This window comes from Chlorocebus sabaeus, chromosome 10 (genome assembly GCF_047675955.1).
Source record: "Chlorocebus sabaeus isolate Y175 chromosome 10, mChlSab1.0.hap1, whole genome shotgun sequence".
In the NCBI taxonomy this organism is placed as follows: Eukaryota; Metazoa; Chordata; class Mammalia; order Primates; family Cercopithecidae; genus Chlorocebus; species Chlorocebus sabaeus.
In genome coordinates this window covers 73954532-73971639 of record NC_132913.1, presented here as the reverse complement: position 1 = coordinate 73971639, position 17108 = coordinate 73954532, and the positions used below count along the sequence as shown (strand labels likewise).

General features: G+C 35.0%; 1 protein-coding gene across 2 annotated transcripts in view; it reads right to left on the bottom strand.

Moving 5' to 3' along the window:
- Window positions 1–17108, bottom strand: part of ITGAV (integrin subunit alpha V) — a 91090-nt gene that overhangs the window by 37386 nt on the left and 36596 nt on the right. The window contains exons 5-12 of one of the 2 annotated variants that reach the window (XM_007965573.3): window positions 13000–13061; window positions 10516–10561; window positions 7356–7481; window positions 6452–6496; window positions 4952–4995; window positions 4806–4862; window positions 2343–2395; window positions 1400–1602 (exon numbers count right to left, since the gene is read on the bottom strand). In XM_007965573.3, the coding sequence (XP_007963764.1) occupies window positions 1400–1602; window positions 2343–2395; window positions 4806–4862; window positions 4952–4995; window positions 6452–6496; window positions 7356–7481; window positions 10516–10561; window positions 13000–13061 (636 nt within the window). The remainder of the gene's footprint in view (window positions 1–1399; window positions 1603–2342; window positions 2396–4805; window positions 4863–4951; window positions 4996–6451; window positions 6497–7355; window positions 7482–10515; window positions 10562–12999; window positions 13062–17108) is intronic. The other variant, XM_007965574.3, reaches the window with a different exon arrangement.

Sequence of the window (17108 nt, the reverse complement as noted above, 5' to 3'; positions counted from 1 at the left end):
TAGTGTTCTTTTCACATTTTATTATGAACTTCATACCATAGCTCCATTTGATTTATGCTAAGTTCTCTTGGCGGTAAAAATCTTCAAGCCTCTACTTTAGGTAGCAAATGTACCTCTGAGGAGATGTTCCATACCACTGAAACTTCTATGGTTGGCCAGGCACAGTGGCTCACATCTGTAATTCCAGCACTTCATGCAGCTGAGGCAGGAGGATCACTTGAGCTCAGGAGTTAGAGACCAGCCTGGGTAATATGGCAAGACCTCAGCTCTACTAAAAATCAAAAAAATTAGCAGGGCATGGTGGTAGGAGCCTGTAGTCCCAGCTACTCAGGAGGCCAAAGTGGGAGGATCTCTTGATCCTGGGAGGTCGAAGCTGCAGTGAGCCATGATTGCACCACTGCATTCTAGCCTGGGTGACAGTGAGATGCTGCCTCAAAAATAAATAAATAAATAAATAAATAAATAAATAAAAGAAACATCTAGGGTTAATCTTCCAGATGACACTTCTAGTAAATGATATCACCTACCCACAAGACAGGTGTGAAATCTTGAGGGCAAACAACATTTACCTTTCCACTATTATTTGAGACATACAACAAGTCATCTGTATTTTTAAAGTTTTCTTCTTAATGTATACCTTTCCTTTAAGTTTTAAGGAGGCATATGCTTACTATACTGTTGATTACACAAACTAGTTCAACTATCCATTCTGTGATCTCTAGAAAGGTTTTTAAAAGATTTTTTTAAAAAAATTCTTGGTATTTGTAACTAATATTTCATGTTTCTGAAATGAATTCTAAAGTAAAAGCAAACTTTCCTTTTTAAAGATATCAACAACTATTAAAATGGTACTATTATAAAAGAATAGGCTTATACTTTCAATATGCCACCATGAAGGGAGATATAACATCCCTCAGAACATTTTGGACAGCTACAACAAAGTTATGGCTTTAAAATTATTAACGGGAAATCATATCTTTGAGGTATGCATTAGTCAACATTGCCTTGACAATGTGCCTAGAAGCATTTTTTTTTACACTTGTAGCCAAAGGAACAGAAGAGGGCACTGCTGCTAAGCAGGATGCAGAAACACATGAAGCCACCAGCTAGCAGGAGGTGCCAGGGGAATGAAGATTCATTTCAGAAAGTAATCATTCTGACCTTCTAATTTGAGGCTGAGTGAATAATAACTCATGAGAGTCAATTTTTGAAATCTTTGCTCTGATTTTTAAAGAAAAATAGCAATCTGTCTTTAAATTTGGTGTGTTACTCACTGACACACAATCCACCTTTCCAGGAAGGAGATTTGCTTGTGTAGACTCCTAAAGATGGAGTTACAGGACTTTTCCAAGTGGACACAGATAATCAGGGACTTGCAGCTGCTAAACTTTGATCTTACCATTGAAACCATCCTGGTCCAGATCTCCCAAAGGAGCTATGGCACTGCCAAACCGTGCAAAGACCTCAAACCCATTCAGCTTTGTTGTCTGGAAGTCTCCTGAAGCTCTCTGTAGAGACACTGAGACCTGCCCCACCTCCTGGAGTTTGCCATCAGAGCCACGATCCATGAAGAGAGGTGCTCCAATAAACACATCTGCATAACTAAAAGAACAGAATCTTCTCACCAAAGCAAGATCAAATTTCATATCTTAGTAGGCATTTTCTTTCTTATTACAACTCACTTTTCCTCTTTCTGCATCTCTCACACCCACAGTGAAACACAAAATTACCAGAGCACCCATTTCAAATTCAAACCTTCCTTTAATTCTTTTAAGAAACTATAAGTAATTCATACAATTATTTGTTCATGTTATAAAAGCTACTGAAAAAAACAGAACATACATAGAGGTTTTCTTTTTTTTTTTTTCTATTTTATTTTATTTTATTTTTGAGACAGATCTCATTCTGTCTCCCAGGCTGGAGTGCAGTGGCGTGATCTCGGCTCACTGCAAGCTCCGCCTCTTGGGTTCATGCCATTCTCCTGCCTCAGCCTCCAGAGTAGCTGGGACTACAGGCGCCCACCACCACGCCCGGCTAAATTTTTGTATTCCTAGTACAGACAGGGTTTCACTGTGTTAGCCAGGATGGTCTCAATCTCCTGACCTTGTGATCCGCCCACCCTGGCCTCCCAAAGTGCTGGGATTACAGGCATGAGCCACCACACCCGGCCACAAACATAGAGGTTTTCTAGAATTCATGATTAAGGTTGTTTCAAATTGTTTCCTTAAACAGAAAGATTAGCAGAAAAGGAATACAAAAACAGCAGAAAAAAATGTTTAGTTTGAGTAAAGTACTCATAAACATGAGAAGATAACTTTCTGGAAACATTTTTTTAAACTTACTCATCTCCATTAATGTCAGTGGCAGCTACAGAAAACCCGAAATATGCAGCCATCTGGATGAAAAGATGAAAATGAAATGTTTATATTTCATTCAATTAGTTTAGACAATTAACATTTGTAAGATATGTACCAAATAGAAAGGGTTATTTTTTTTCTCTGCATATAGTGCTTCAATCTAAATGTCTTGTCTTTTGTTTATTCTACCAACACAATGACAATCAGGTAATGAGGCTTGTTGTTTTCCTAGACACAATATATTCCTAGGACACAATATATTACATGTATATCATTCCAGTGTTGTTGACATATGACATTTAAGTCTAAGGACTATTAATTCTCCTTGGGCCTACCCTATTATCTCCCTTTCTCTCCATTTCCCAAAACATATCAGACACAAGCACACTAACAAAGATATACAGTCAAAGACAAATGTTGTGATTGAACCCAACAAGTTTTATATGGATGCCTATGCCATGAGGTTAATAAATAATTATTCATAATAGATAATAATTGGCTCCCCTATGTGAAACTACTACTACTGTTTAAAAATTACTATTTGGAAAGATATTGAAAGGAGCTCATTTTTGTGTCATACCTCTATCGATTACTTGCCACATGGTTTTGCTTTTGAATTACACACAGTACAAATGTGTTTGGGTTTATTATGAGCTTATAATGCACAGGGAGCAGAAATGTCCTTTTCCCTACCACAGGACACCACTGGCTTTCATAGGGTGTGCAGCTTAGCTGTAAATAAACGTAAAAAAGGAAAGCTCTAAAGAGAGCTCAAAGTGCAAAACAAAACTAAAAGAGATGACAGATTAAATACAAAGTAAGGTGAAAAATGAGTCAACAAACCAAACAAGGAAAGTTAGCAATGCTTCTCAAATTTGATTGGCTCAGCTATCAAGAGAGAATGATAAGGGAGATTCCTACATTATCTATTTTGGGTTGATACAGTGTAATTGGGAAAATGAAAGGTGTGTTCTGTTTTAAATGACAAGATCAAAGCTGGTGAAATAAAACATACTGTGTTTGGGGTACAAGGTTGATGTGCTGACTAGAGTGTAACAGAATAATATTCATGGGCCTTAGTGACCTACAGTGTTTGGCTTGGAAGTGTAAAGAAAGGATGGCATTTACTGAGACACATTTTGTCCCGGGCACTATGATTCAAAGGTTTTCTTTTGATTCTCACAACTGTCCCATGAGGAAGTTGCCAGCATCCCTATTTTTATAAATAAGGAACCAAATTTTCAGCAGCAAATACCTTATCCAATGTAATAACAGACTGAGCATGGAAAACCCAGGTTTGTACCCATATAAAAGCCAAGTTTCCCACTCCTCTCTAGTCACCCCCACTTCCCAATAGTAGAAGAAGAATAAAGCAAGTATCACTGACTGCATGCAGTAGGATCCAGACTCATACATGGTCACCAGACAGGAGAAGCTGCTTGAGCTGGAGAAGTCACAACTGACTTCTCCCTAGGGAGAAGTGTTCCCAAGGGAACACCCCTGCAACAACCCTAACTGCCTGTCAACTACAGGGCTCCCCAGGTTGTGCCTCAATCCTGACTGCCACAGAAATGGGAAGAGGTTTCTGGGGACCATAAGTCTAGTCAGTCATCCTATCAATCCTATCCCAAAGCCCAACAATCTCAACTGAACAAAAAGGCTTGGATCCCAGATCTGCAAGCTTTGAGAAAGATTTTTCTCTACCTACTGTTTAAATTTTTCTTCATCATTACCAACTTATGGTATAATTATCTGAGACATACAACAGAGAATATTATAAAATGCCTGAACTCGCAGAGAATGTCTAATACTTAAAAAGCACTAGCATTTTTTAGCTGAGAAATATCTTATTTCATGTGGTACAAATGAAGTTCACTTGTAATATCTATAATACACACCTGTGCCATGCTTTCTGTTGCATCTAATAAAATTATAAGGCATAGATCATCCTTAGAAAAGAATTTAATGTTACCAGTAAAGAAAAAGAAAGTCTTTGTGGTTTTGTGTGTATGTGATTTTGTATTTCCTAAAAAAACAAAAAGGCAGACAAAAACAAGCCAAAATATTCAAATTACTTTGGCTAAAGCAAAGATGAAATATGTAAAGCCCGTCTTATATGTAGAATATTGAATGTTATGGAATCATTAAATCATTCTGATACTGCCAAGGAAAGTTTTAAGACATTAGGAAACTCTGATAATAAAATATTGAGTGAAAAAGGCAAGACAAAATGAAAAATACAGAGTAAACCAATTTTTGTTTATACACACACATGCACACACTCAAAAGAGAAATGATAATAGTTTGACCAAAATGATAAGAGTTGGATGAATTATCTATTTGATGAGATTATAGTTCACTTTTACACTTTTGTATTTCACAAGTCTACTCCAATGAGTACATACGGCCTTTATAGTGGGAGAGGGCGATCATATTCTGGAAGCATACCTGATCGCCAGTAAAATTGTATATGGAGGACATGTTCTTCCCATCATAAATATAAACCTGTGAAGGAAAAACAGAAGTATATGAAATCTAGTAAAATAGAAGATAACTTAGAGATTTTTTTAAAAAATACCTTTTAACTGTCCTACCATTCCCAAAGTCCTTGCTGCTCTTGGAACTCCTGAAACAAAGTCTGAAACAAAAAAACAAATTATTCATTTTTTAAGACAACACTGGAAGTTGCAGACAAGAAGTGACTATGTCAGCAAGCTTTAAGTTTTACTACTTCAGTTCAAAACAAACAATCGATTTAGAAAAATTGGTACTCTATAATAAATAGCCCAGCATATTTAAACTATAAAATCAAAATTTACCAAATACAAATTCTTGAAGGCTCTCAAACATATGCAAATAAGCCTTCAAGTCATTTGTAATACTGTTAAACAAGAATAGACAAGATAAAGTAACCTAAGAATGAAGAAAAACTAAATGTACAGTAATGAAAAATAATACAAAGCAACTGAAGTAGGGTAGATATGGCTGTGGCACAGAAATGTGATCAAAATCTGGTAAAGTCTGTGATTCCTAAATGGAGCTCTGAAGGAAGATGGATGGACAATGAGAGGATGGGATAATAACAGTACAGAGATGGCCCAGAAGGTAACAAAGGTTGCCTAACGAAAGAAGAAACTAAGCCTCTCCCAGAGGAATGAATTTGCTGAAGGCAAGGAGGAAAACGCTAAAGAAATCACTAACAGTGTTGGGGGCTAAAAAGAAGCAGAAAGGAAAGGCACAGAAGCCAAGTGTCGCCATCTCAATTTCAGCAGCCACTAGAAGAAGTTTAGCACAGACCTAGCCTGGACTCTCGCCAGTGTGCCAACATCTCTCTCATTTCTTCTGTTATATTCCATAACAATGGTTTAAAATTGCTTAAAATTTTCTTTTTTTCTTTTTTTTGAGACAGGGTCTCGGCTCTGTCACCCAGGCTGGAGTGTAGTGGCAGGTGCAATCACAGCTCATGGCAGCTTCAACCTCCTTGGGCTCTGGCGATCCTCCCACCTCAGCCTCCTGAATATCTGGACACTGGTGTGCGTCACCGCGCCCAGCTAATTTTTGTATTTTTTCTAGAGGCTGGATTTTGCCATGTTGTCCAGACTGTTCTCGAATTCCAGGGCTCAAGGGATTCACTCGCCTTGGCCTCCCTAAGTGCTGAGATTACAGGCTTGAGCCACAGCACTCAGCCGCTCAAACTGCTTAAAATTTTCTTGGTTTTTTTTTTGAGACAGGGTCTCGGCTCTGTCACCCAGGCTGGAGTGCAGTGGCAGGTGCAATCACAGCTCATGGCAGCTTCAACGTCCCGGGGCTCTGGCGATCCTCCCACCTCAGCCTCCTGAATATCTGGACACCGGTGTGCGTCACCGTGCCCAGCTAATTTTTGTATTTTTTCTAGAGGCTGGATTTTGCCATGTTGTCCAGACTATTCTCGAGCTCCAGGGCTCAAGGGATCCACTCGCCTTGGCCTCCCAAAGTGCTGAGATTACAGGCTTGAGCCACAGCACCCAGCCGCTCAAACTGTTCAAAAATTTCAATGCCACGTTTCAAATGCTTAATCTAATTTTTTTAAAGATTATAGTTCGAGAACTTCATACCATCTATGCCATCACCATTGAAATCTCCGACAGCCACAGAGTAACCTAAACAGGAAACCAAAGCGGAGAAGCGTCAGAACAAGGAAGTTATCTTCAGCAGGCTTGCTGAGTAAGCATTCCTTGAAAATATTTTCAGGAAACTCCTTTAATTATGTAATATTTTGTCCCCTAGTCATAACAGATTCATATGTATATGACACATAAATTTTAAATGAAACAACTCAGTTAAATACTCAAATAGGCTATTTTTATTATAAAACTACAATTGTCCTATTAACTTTATAAAAGAGTCTGTTAAAAATGGCAAATTTACAATTCATCAAAAAGAAGCAACAAATAAATTCTCTCGGCAAGTACTATTTCTGTCATATATGACTTGTTTTAATATATCAGAAAGAAATTTAAAGAGAGAACACATGTTAATAAGTCCTAAAGACCAAAACTTTTATTTAACATCATGAATGAAACTTCAGGAGTTAGAATGCCTCCATTTGAATCTCTGAACAGCAAGTTACAAGCGAATGACTTTGGGCAAGTTATTTTGCATCTCAGTGCCTTGGTGTTTTCACCTACAAAATGAGAATAATACAATATGCTTGACTTGTGAGGATTAAATGAGCGAATACAAATCAAGTCACCTTGAGGAATGCCCAGAACACAGTAAGCATATCTTAAAAGCTAGCTATTATTATTATCACTGCACAAATAATCGCTCTCTTCAATTTCAATTACTGAAATGTAACATAACCAAAGTACTCATTAACAATTTGAAATTGTATATTCTGTATGTTTTAAAAAATCCTAATCTATTTCACATAAAATATTTTTTTGCTTAGAAGACCATAAGCAGATAAAAGCAAATATATCACAATTCCAAAAATGAGTAAATTTTGGTTTTACCTACCCAAATAACTGTCATCAAAAATAGCTTGTGCAGTCCGAGTTGCTAATTGGTTATTATACTTGATGCTGTAAACATTGGGGTCATATTTAGATACGATTTCTGCCACTTGATCCGAAATAAGCTGACCTAAAAAGAAGTATATAGATGTATATATATATATATAAAATAAATAACCTTCGAATGGGATCTTTATGATTTTATGATGCAGATAATGTACCTGCATGAAAGAAAACAATATTAGATATTAGTGCTTCTAATTATTAGCCTTACATAATTCTCCTTGATCACACTCAATTTGAAAATGGATATTCTTAACTTAAAATTATTTCTGTTTAAGCCAGTACTTAAAATCAGTCTCCGTTAATAAAAATTTAAGAAAACAGGATTTGTCTTAAACCACTAGAAAGCAATGTTAAATATATGGAATAATGAAATCAAAGGCTATCACCCAACTAATCCATTAAAACATGAAAAATTTACTGACACAATACTGTTACCTTTATAATCAGAATGACTGCTTCAATTGATATCTTTTTAACTAGTAATTTAAACATCTTTAGGAAACAACCTGAATGGATGAGTTCACCTTTGTTCACAACCTTGTTATTAAGCAGACAAGAAATCTAGGTGACTACACAAAAATCAACTTGCCCTCCATGCCAAGAAAGGATAGCTGGTTTATTAAATGTTATCTCCACAATATGGATACAATAATCTCTTATCATTCCTGCTGTTTTAGAAAGAAATGTGTAACAGCTAACATTTTCAGTCCTGTTCCCATCTGTTCAGTCACAGAGATTGAATCTACAGGACAGAAACACTTTCTCTGTCTTTATCATTACTTCATCATCTGGGCTTAAGCAGTACCAAGAACATATGAAATTCAATAAACATTTCCTGAATCGAAGAACAGAGGAAAATTCATTATTTCTTCTGAATAAAACATTATTATTTTCCCCATTCTAACAACTACAATTCTGAGATCTGTGCAAAAATTCATTCTAACGTACTTATCCAGGGTGACATCGGCTGATTTTAATGTTATTAAAACAAAATACTATCTGCCAATTCACTGAGTCTGCTAGCTATATATTACATAAAACTTGTAATAAAATTTTAATAAATATATTAATAGTACCTCTCTGTCCTAATTTATTACTGTGCCCTAATTATTGCACATTCCTATTTATATTATTCTTATTTATGCAATACCTATGACATTAAAAAAAAATTCATACATGTTCACAGCTATATCTCTTAAAAAGACAGAGTTAACAAGTAGTCCTAACTGAGAATCACAAAATTTAGTTTCCTTGACAGCTTTGGTTCCCAGGCATCCGCATCAGATACTTCCTTCCCCTCCACTGAATGACATAGTCAGCAATAAAGAAGAAAAATAAATCTGCATTTCTATACCTAACTAGAAAGTATTAATATCCCCTATTTTCTCATATGTACTTTAGAACTGCTATTTTTGTTGTAAAACAGTAAAACTCAATTATAATTTTTTTAAATCATTTTATTTCCCAATAGATGTATAATCCATAGAAATTCCAATTTTTCAGTTTTGCTATGTTTTAGAAAGAGACAGGGATCACATTCTGATCCCTGTCTGTGATGCCTGAATTTTCTCTTTTTTTATTCCCTCCTTTGCCTTCTCTTTCAACATTTTACTTATTCCTATTTTTCATTCCTTCTTATTCTCCTTCCATCCTGTCATCCTCCAGCAAATCTCCTTCTTTAGCTTCCCTCTCCACAAGACAAAAGCAAGCATGAGTTTTTCTACAAAGAAGCAATTCAGGAAAGCATAGTGTAGAATACCAGAGTAAAATTTGAAACTTTCAAATCAATATAGTCAAAGGATTTCTAATTCTTCCAAACACTGACAATGCTTGAATATCAGAATGCTAATACAAAATAGTTCAACTTCTAAATAGTACTTTTTAGCAGAAACTAAACATGTCAATATATTAATGAGATAAATAACTGTATATCTCTAATGATACACAAAGAAAGCAAATATTTAGTTATCTATTTTCAAACTGTCAGCAATAATCTGTTGTACATATGTTCGAATGACAATTTAATTAGGCCTCCCAGAATGACTGAAGAATAATATAATAATGTATCTTTATATCAATGCCAGTTTAACATTTTTTAAAAACCTAATAAGATTCTCTAATTTTATTTTATTTTATATATATTTTTTGAGACAGAGTGTCTCTCTGTTGCCCAGACTGGAGTACAGTGGTATGATCTTGGCTCACTACAACTTCCTCCTCCTGGGTTCAAGTGATTCTCTTGCCTCAGCCTCCTGAGTAGCTGGGATTACAGGCCCACACCACCATGCCCAGCTAATATGTGTATTTTTAGTAGAGACGAGGTTTCACCATGTTGGCCAGGTTGGTCTCTAACTCCTGACCTCAGGTGATCGCCTACCTTGATCTCCCAAAGTGCGGGGATTACAGGCGTGGGCCACCACACCTGGCTTTATTTTTTTATTTTTTATTTTTTTGGCAGAGACAGGGTCTCACTTTGCTGCCCAGGCTGGTTGTGAACTCCTGGCTTCAAGCGAGCCTCCCGCCTCAGCTTCCCAAAGTGCTGGCATTACAGGCATGAGCCAGGGCACCCAGAAAAGATCTTCAATTTTTAGGAAGTCCCCAAACACCTAGAGATCATTCTCAATATCAGTAATAAGAAAATAATCACTTAAATATCCTAACGAGCAACTTCAAAATACTTTCAAAACCTGCAACTTTTAGAATGCTACAGTTGGCCTATACAGATTGGTTTTGCACACTGCCTAATGATTGTTTCATGGTCCCTAGAGTATAGATATGAAGAAGTATATATCACACACAATAAAAATAAATTACTTAAAATTACTATATATATTTACTTTTAAAATATATTTAACATAAAAGTATGTATTTACTCTTTAAATATTTAGTTTATTTTCTAGGAATATATACACATTTAATATATATTATGTATGTTATATTCTTTTAAAAAACACTGTGTAAAATGGAGTGTTTATATACTTTAATTGTATTTCCATTTCTTTCTTTAAAATAATTTGTAAAATGTCATAGGCATACAATAAGCCAGGTGAATCAGTGACACATAGTCAATAATTGTAATTTAAAAAATATTAACCTACCTTGCCAATAAAAGCTACCAGGACCACCAAGAAGTACTCTGTCAGCCTAGATGAAATCACACAAGAAAAAGGTATATATTTAAAGAACAAGTAACTCTCAAAATGGAAATCAATGAAAAACATAAGATATATATGTATTTGTATATATGACTGACCAATACAGTAATGTATCTTTATATCACTACCAGGTTAATTAAGATGCCTTTTTTTTTTTCCCCCCCCCATATAAACAAGGTCTTCCCTCACCCAGGCTGTTCTCAAACTCCTGGCTTTAAGCAATCTTCCCAGCTCAGCCTCTTAAAGTGTTGAGTCTTATATGTACCTGTCTGTCTGTCTGTCTATCTGTCTATCTATCTATCTAATCTATATTAAGGCAAACAAAATCATAAATCTCAAATTCATCTAACTCAGTTTCAGTGGTTTGCACTGTATCTTTTCTAAAACAAAATTTAAAAGAAAAGTTATAATGTATTCATTTAATATATGAAAATATACAACTTCTTGTGGATCTTGGCTGCTTCACATATTTGAAATGAGGTACTAATGCAATGTATTATCAGGTTACAATTTTTTAAAGTCACTTCTTAATTTTGTATATTAAATTTGTGACTATATTTAGCAAATTTTCTTTCTATAATCACTGAAGAATTTTCTGCTAAAGGAAATACTTTTAGTGTCTCAGATCTAAACAGGAGTGAAGCTGAGAATAAAATTTTCAGGGTGTATTACACATATACAAATTATGCTTGCCTAGCATTTCTTACATTTAACTAACTAAAAGTGTCTAATTCTAGGTATATTGTGTTTGAGCACAATATTTTAGAAATCTCTTCTTGCTGGAGGTAAGACACATTTTTTTCCCCTCCAAATGTACATATAGGCCTTCCAAGTTTTCAACAGACAATCTTTTGCCTTGGCTATGTAAAAGACACTTCTAAGTCATCTGCCCTAAAAAGACACACTTTTCTCAGAAATGTGTTTAAGAAAGTGAACACCTAATTTAGCAATGACTTTCACAGTATGAGAGTACTTTGGGGGTTATGGTTGTATAGGCATAAATACAGAAAAGATGGACATTATATATTTTAAAAATATATAATACCTATTTGGAAATGTATCATACAAGTTTAAACCTAATATTTATTAATATACTTTATCTCTGGCTTACTTACATTCTGAACTTTGAGTAATATAGTATGAAATTTAGAGTATTAAAAACAAATTACCTAGTAAGGAGAGTTAACTATAATTATCAGTACCTAGTCTAGAAAAAAATTAATAAAATACAAATACAGATAAAATATAATTTGTTTTTAAAAATTGAGATGGGGTCTTGCTCTGTTGCTCAGGCTGGAATGCAGTGGCATGAACATGGCTCAATGCAGCCTCACTCACTGCAGTTCAAGCAATCTTCATGCCTTAGCCTCCCAAAGAGCTGGGACCACAAGCACATGTCACCATGCCTGGCTAATTTTTAATTCTTTGTGGAGATGGTGTCCCACTATGTTGCTCAGGCTGGTCTCCTGGGCTCAAGTGATCCTCCTACCTCAGCCTCCCAAAGTGCTGGGACTACTGGCATGAGCCACCGCACCCAGCCTACAAATTTTTAAAATAAGAAAAATGCTTTATTAGTTCTTATGCATCATATTATTTCAATTTCAGTTGTTTTCATACATTTAAGGCACTTCTCTTTGCTCACATTTCTAAGAAAGCCTACATATAAGCTTTCTAAGGAAGGGCTACACACAATCAATCAACATATTTTTTAGATTTCTCTAGAAAGAATACTCTCAATTTGATATTCAAAATGTGCATACTTCCCCATCACCAAAATAAACAAATACACAAAAGAAAAGTAAATAAAGAAAAGTACTTCAGAAAATTTACCTTTGAACATTTAAATGGAATTCTTATTTTCAGAAAATAGATTAAAAATATCAATTCTGAAGAGAATATTAATTTAGTTAAAAATACACAGAGCCCTGCCTATGAGATTTCTTACAATTATTACACATTACATAAGTGAAGTCAGCTTCACTTAGTGCCTATGGGCACATAATAGATGGCAAACATGCATGTTTCCCAGCTTTTATGTAACTCTAATTTTGTAATAAAGCTCTCATTAACAGCTTTTGTAAGAAAAACAATTTTAATTAAAAATACAGAACTTTAATATGCTATAAATTCATATAACTGGAAATGTTAATATTAAGTCATAATAGTTACCTATCATTTACTGAGGAGATTGTCTACTTTCCTCCATTCCCAGAGTGATGGGGGATGTCTCCCTATTTCAAATAAGCAATGTTTACTAGGGAGGGAATAATATAAGACAAAGAATGTCAAAATGAATGGATCGTTTTATTAACTGTTTTCATTAAAGAGGTAACAGCTGTAAAGGAGCTGAGTGACCAGTTTATTTTTAACCACAGTTTAGTCAGTAAGGTAGGTCTGAATCTCTTTCAGTCTTAAATGAGAACTTACTTTAGTAAAATCAATGCTGAATCCTCCTTGACAAAATCCCTGTCCATCAGCATCAATATCTTCTAAAATAAAAAGATTGGAAATATACACAAACCCAAAAACAAAGAACACAAAACAAAACATGAGAAAACCTGGTATCACTAGAATCATAAGATAATGTACTATTTTCTGAGAGTGGTCATTCACTCGGGCACTTAGTTATTACCACATTCCAAGAGAGTGAGTATGCATGTTTATCAGCACCATTTACTCAGATATGGAAACAAAGATTAAATACCTGAACCAGTCACCAGAGAACAAAGAAACCAACTAAAATGATAAATTTCAAACCCTTTTTATATCCACAATCCACAAAAAGATTATAATTTATATCACAACCCAACACACATTGTGTGTATAAAACATATAGAGACAACTTAAAATCTTACGAAACAATATTCGTATTATTGCATAGAATACACTCTAACATTTTCTATTTTATTTCATTCTATTTTTTTAGAAAAACTATTGCGGTTGTGACCTACTCCACTGATTCCATAAAACACTAACAAGTTGTGATCTGCAAGTTAAAAGTTCTGATCTGAAATTCCTTTCTTCCTATTACCCTAAGACCTTTGTTATTATTAATAGCAGCAAAGAGATACATACATTCCTATACATTATAGCCAACAACAAAGATGAATAACATAGCTCAGAATTTCAGGAAATGGACAGACCAGAACTTAATGCTCTTCAAAAAGTAAAATATAAAGCTCTCCTCACACGTTTAGTATGGAGATCTAATTAAAGTAACCATCTTTTCATGACACTTTCGGGTATTTTCCAACCATAGTAGGCTCAATAGTTTTGCTCTTGTGTAGTTGTTCCCTTTTTAGTAGTTCTCACAGAAAGGGACTAATTCTGAGCAATTAGCCAATTAATTTAAATTAATTTTAATCATGAGCAACACAGTACCTAGAACACATGTAAGGATGAATCTGAACACTTCCCCCTTATTTTACTTTGAGGATAACAGAGAACAATGGAAAACACTATCCTTCAGTTATCAAAGATTTACTGTGGCCAATGTTACAAATACATTAAAAAGTTGTACTGTTACTTTATTTGCCACCCAAATACAGGAACCAAAAATATCTGTTTTCAGTCATAAGGACAAACTTCTAAGGACTTCTGCCAAATAATCCCATCAGAAATTTTGAACCCATTTTTAAAACCTGGAAACTGCCCAAAGATTACATATTTAACATCTAAATTTTTTAAAAGTTTTTTTTTTTTTTTTTAAAGAAAATAGCCTCAAGAGTATAATGCTAAACCAACATAAATTTTTCTAACCAAAAGGGAGTGGGAAAATGTGGGGCTGGGGTTTCCAGCGTCCAGTGAATCAGACTAAGGAATTCTGCTCTAACCTCAAGTTACAGCAAGTCAGCTATTTATTTCCTTTATTCAAGTTGCATCTGGGGAACTATTTCAAGCTATTTATAAAGACATCCTTTTTTTGATTACCATACTGTACAATTATCTGCTTTATTTGGTTTCCCAGAATATCCAGTTAAAAAGCATGACTGTCCCTTAAAATTTTCTTAACAGGTATATATTAAACTGAGTGCTTTTGCCAATTTAAAGACTTCATGTTGAATATAAACTATTTTGGTGCAGGCTCTGGTACTTATTCCTGCAGATGGTTAACACTTCTCCCACTTGTTAGGTCTGGTAATGACATTACAAATAGTAATATTATTGATTCTGATAGTAAGATCAGCTAGGGTTTATTAAGCCTTTACTCTGAGTCAGGTATTATGCTAAAGCATTTTACATGATATTATCTTTTTTAAGTCTTTATACCAATCCTGTGAGAGATACTATTATTACTCAATAATTTGTACAGATAATGGAACTGATGCTTAGGGAAATTAGGTAACTTGACCATGGCCAACCAGCTAGTAAATAAGAGAGTGAGTCTTGAACCCAGAGGTGCCTATACCACTACACTGCACTGTCTTAATAATATCTTTATCAATCCCTGAGTAATGACAAAGGGAAAGGAAAAGCCAACTAGAAATCATTACTGAGAAAAATCTATGTTCAAATAATATTAGCATCAGAAGGCAGACAGAAGGAACAGAAGATTCAGTCTGATCATGGAGTTGAAAGGGTATTCGCATCATATGATTCGTGGCTAGGCAATTTAGAACAGAAGAACATCTGATCTACTGCATAATGTCCTTTGTCATTGCTCAGGAAATGATAAGCATATTGTTGATTTCAGACAGTGCAGTGTAGTGGTGTAGACATGCGTGGGGTCAGGTCTATACTCTTATTTACTAGCTGGTTGGCCATGGTGGAGTTACTTAATTTCCCTAAGTAACTTGGCTTTTTGTTTTTTGAGGTTGTTTTTTATGCTTTTCCTAAGAGTTGAGGTTTTATCATGCAGTTATGAAAAAGCTGAAAGCAAATGTAATCAGTAATAAGGTAAGTTAGTAACAGACAGTGAAATTCCTTATCCAGGATGTCCACATAAGTCAGGTTAAAAACAGAACAAACCAACTACCCAAACCACCAAAACAAACAAACAAAAAGAAAAAAACCAAAAGCAAACAAACAAACAAAACAACCCACAATCTGCCACCAAGACAAGCAAAGTTACTAAGAAGTTAGCAATGTAGTCCCACAAAACTGACACCACCTCATAAAACCAATTATTGGTTTGCATAATTTACTGAAGTATGAAACAGATAAAAAAAACCACTAAATTTATATCTCTGAAGTTTTTTGTGTGAATTGGTGTTTTACCAATGATGAAACAAAGGCCCAGAGTGGTTAGGTGAATTACCCATAGCTATAGGTGGATTGTCAGCAGAAAATCAGAATATAACCCAGGTTCTCAGACTTCCACTCCTAAGTCTTCTTCTCTGAACAAGATGCCCTTCATAATTTAGGCCTATTATAGGTGGTTTAATATTTCAAAGGTTGAATCAAAAAGCATGTACAATAATCAAGGGTTACTGAAAGCGCCAGGCCTATTAGAAACAAAGGCATGCACTTTGCTTTTTTGTTTTTTGAGATTGTTCTTTAAGCTTCCCCTAAGATTTCAAGTTTTATTATTTAGATCAGGGTTCAGCAAACTTTTCCTGTACAAAGCCGAACAGTAAATATTTTAGGCTCATAGTGTAGCAACTCAACTCTCAGAACTCTACTAGATCATTATAGATAACACATCAACAAATGGGTGTGGCTGTATTCCAGTAAAACTTTATTCACAAAAAGAGGCCCACAAGCCACAGTTCATTGACCCGATTTGGATACCTTAGAAAATATTGCTTTAAATGACTTTATACTTTCTGTGCCTAAACCAAATAAGAGCATTCTGTGAACAAGGGAATCATCGTTAGAATGCATGTTTTCAGGAGATTTCCATGTATTCTTACATATCAGGAATTATTCAAACCTAGGTCATGAAAGCAGGAGGTATTCTTTATAGAAAAGCTGTGCTTAATACAGAAGCAACTGAAATGGAAAACATTTTGTATTGTGAATAATGTAGAGGAAAGGTTCTTTTGGAATAGACAAACTTAGGTTTAAATCCTCATTTGACCATTCAGAACTTCAACACTGACCTATTCTATATGTACCCTGAAAATAGTGAAAGTCAGTCATAGCAGCTACTTCTCTACACGTACTTGATGCTCCAGAGTGGGTGGCTTGCTCCTTTTGTTTACTCCTGCTTCTTTGCACCTCTTTCTGCCCAGAATATCCCTACTCTCAACCCTATGAGATATGGAAATAAAATTGCTTCAACTATGTGAATCTCAGTTCCCACATGCATCAGATGAAAATAAGGGTATATTGTGTGTGTGTGTACATCATATAAGTAATAAGTAACAAACCTGGCATACAATGGTTAACTCATTCTTCATAGCTATTAAATTATCTTCTCAAATAGGAACATTTTGCAATAAAGAAATTAAAAATACAAATTTAATCTTCAGATTCTCTACATACTATCAAAGATGACAGTACCATAACCAAAATACCAACATAAAGATGGCAGTACAGATGGCATCCAAGCCCTGAGGATAAAGCCTCAATTTCCCTCATCCTGTGCAGTGTAT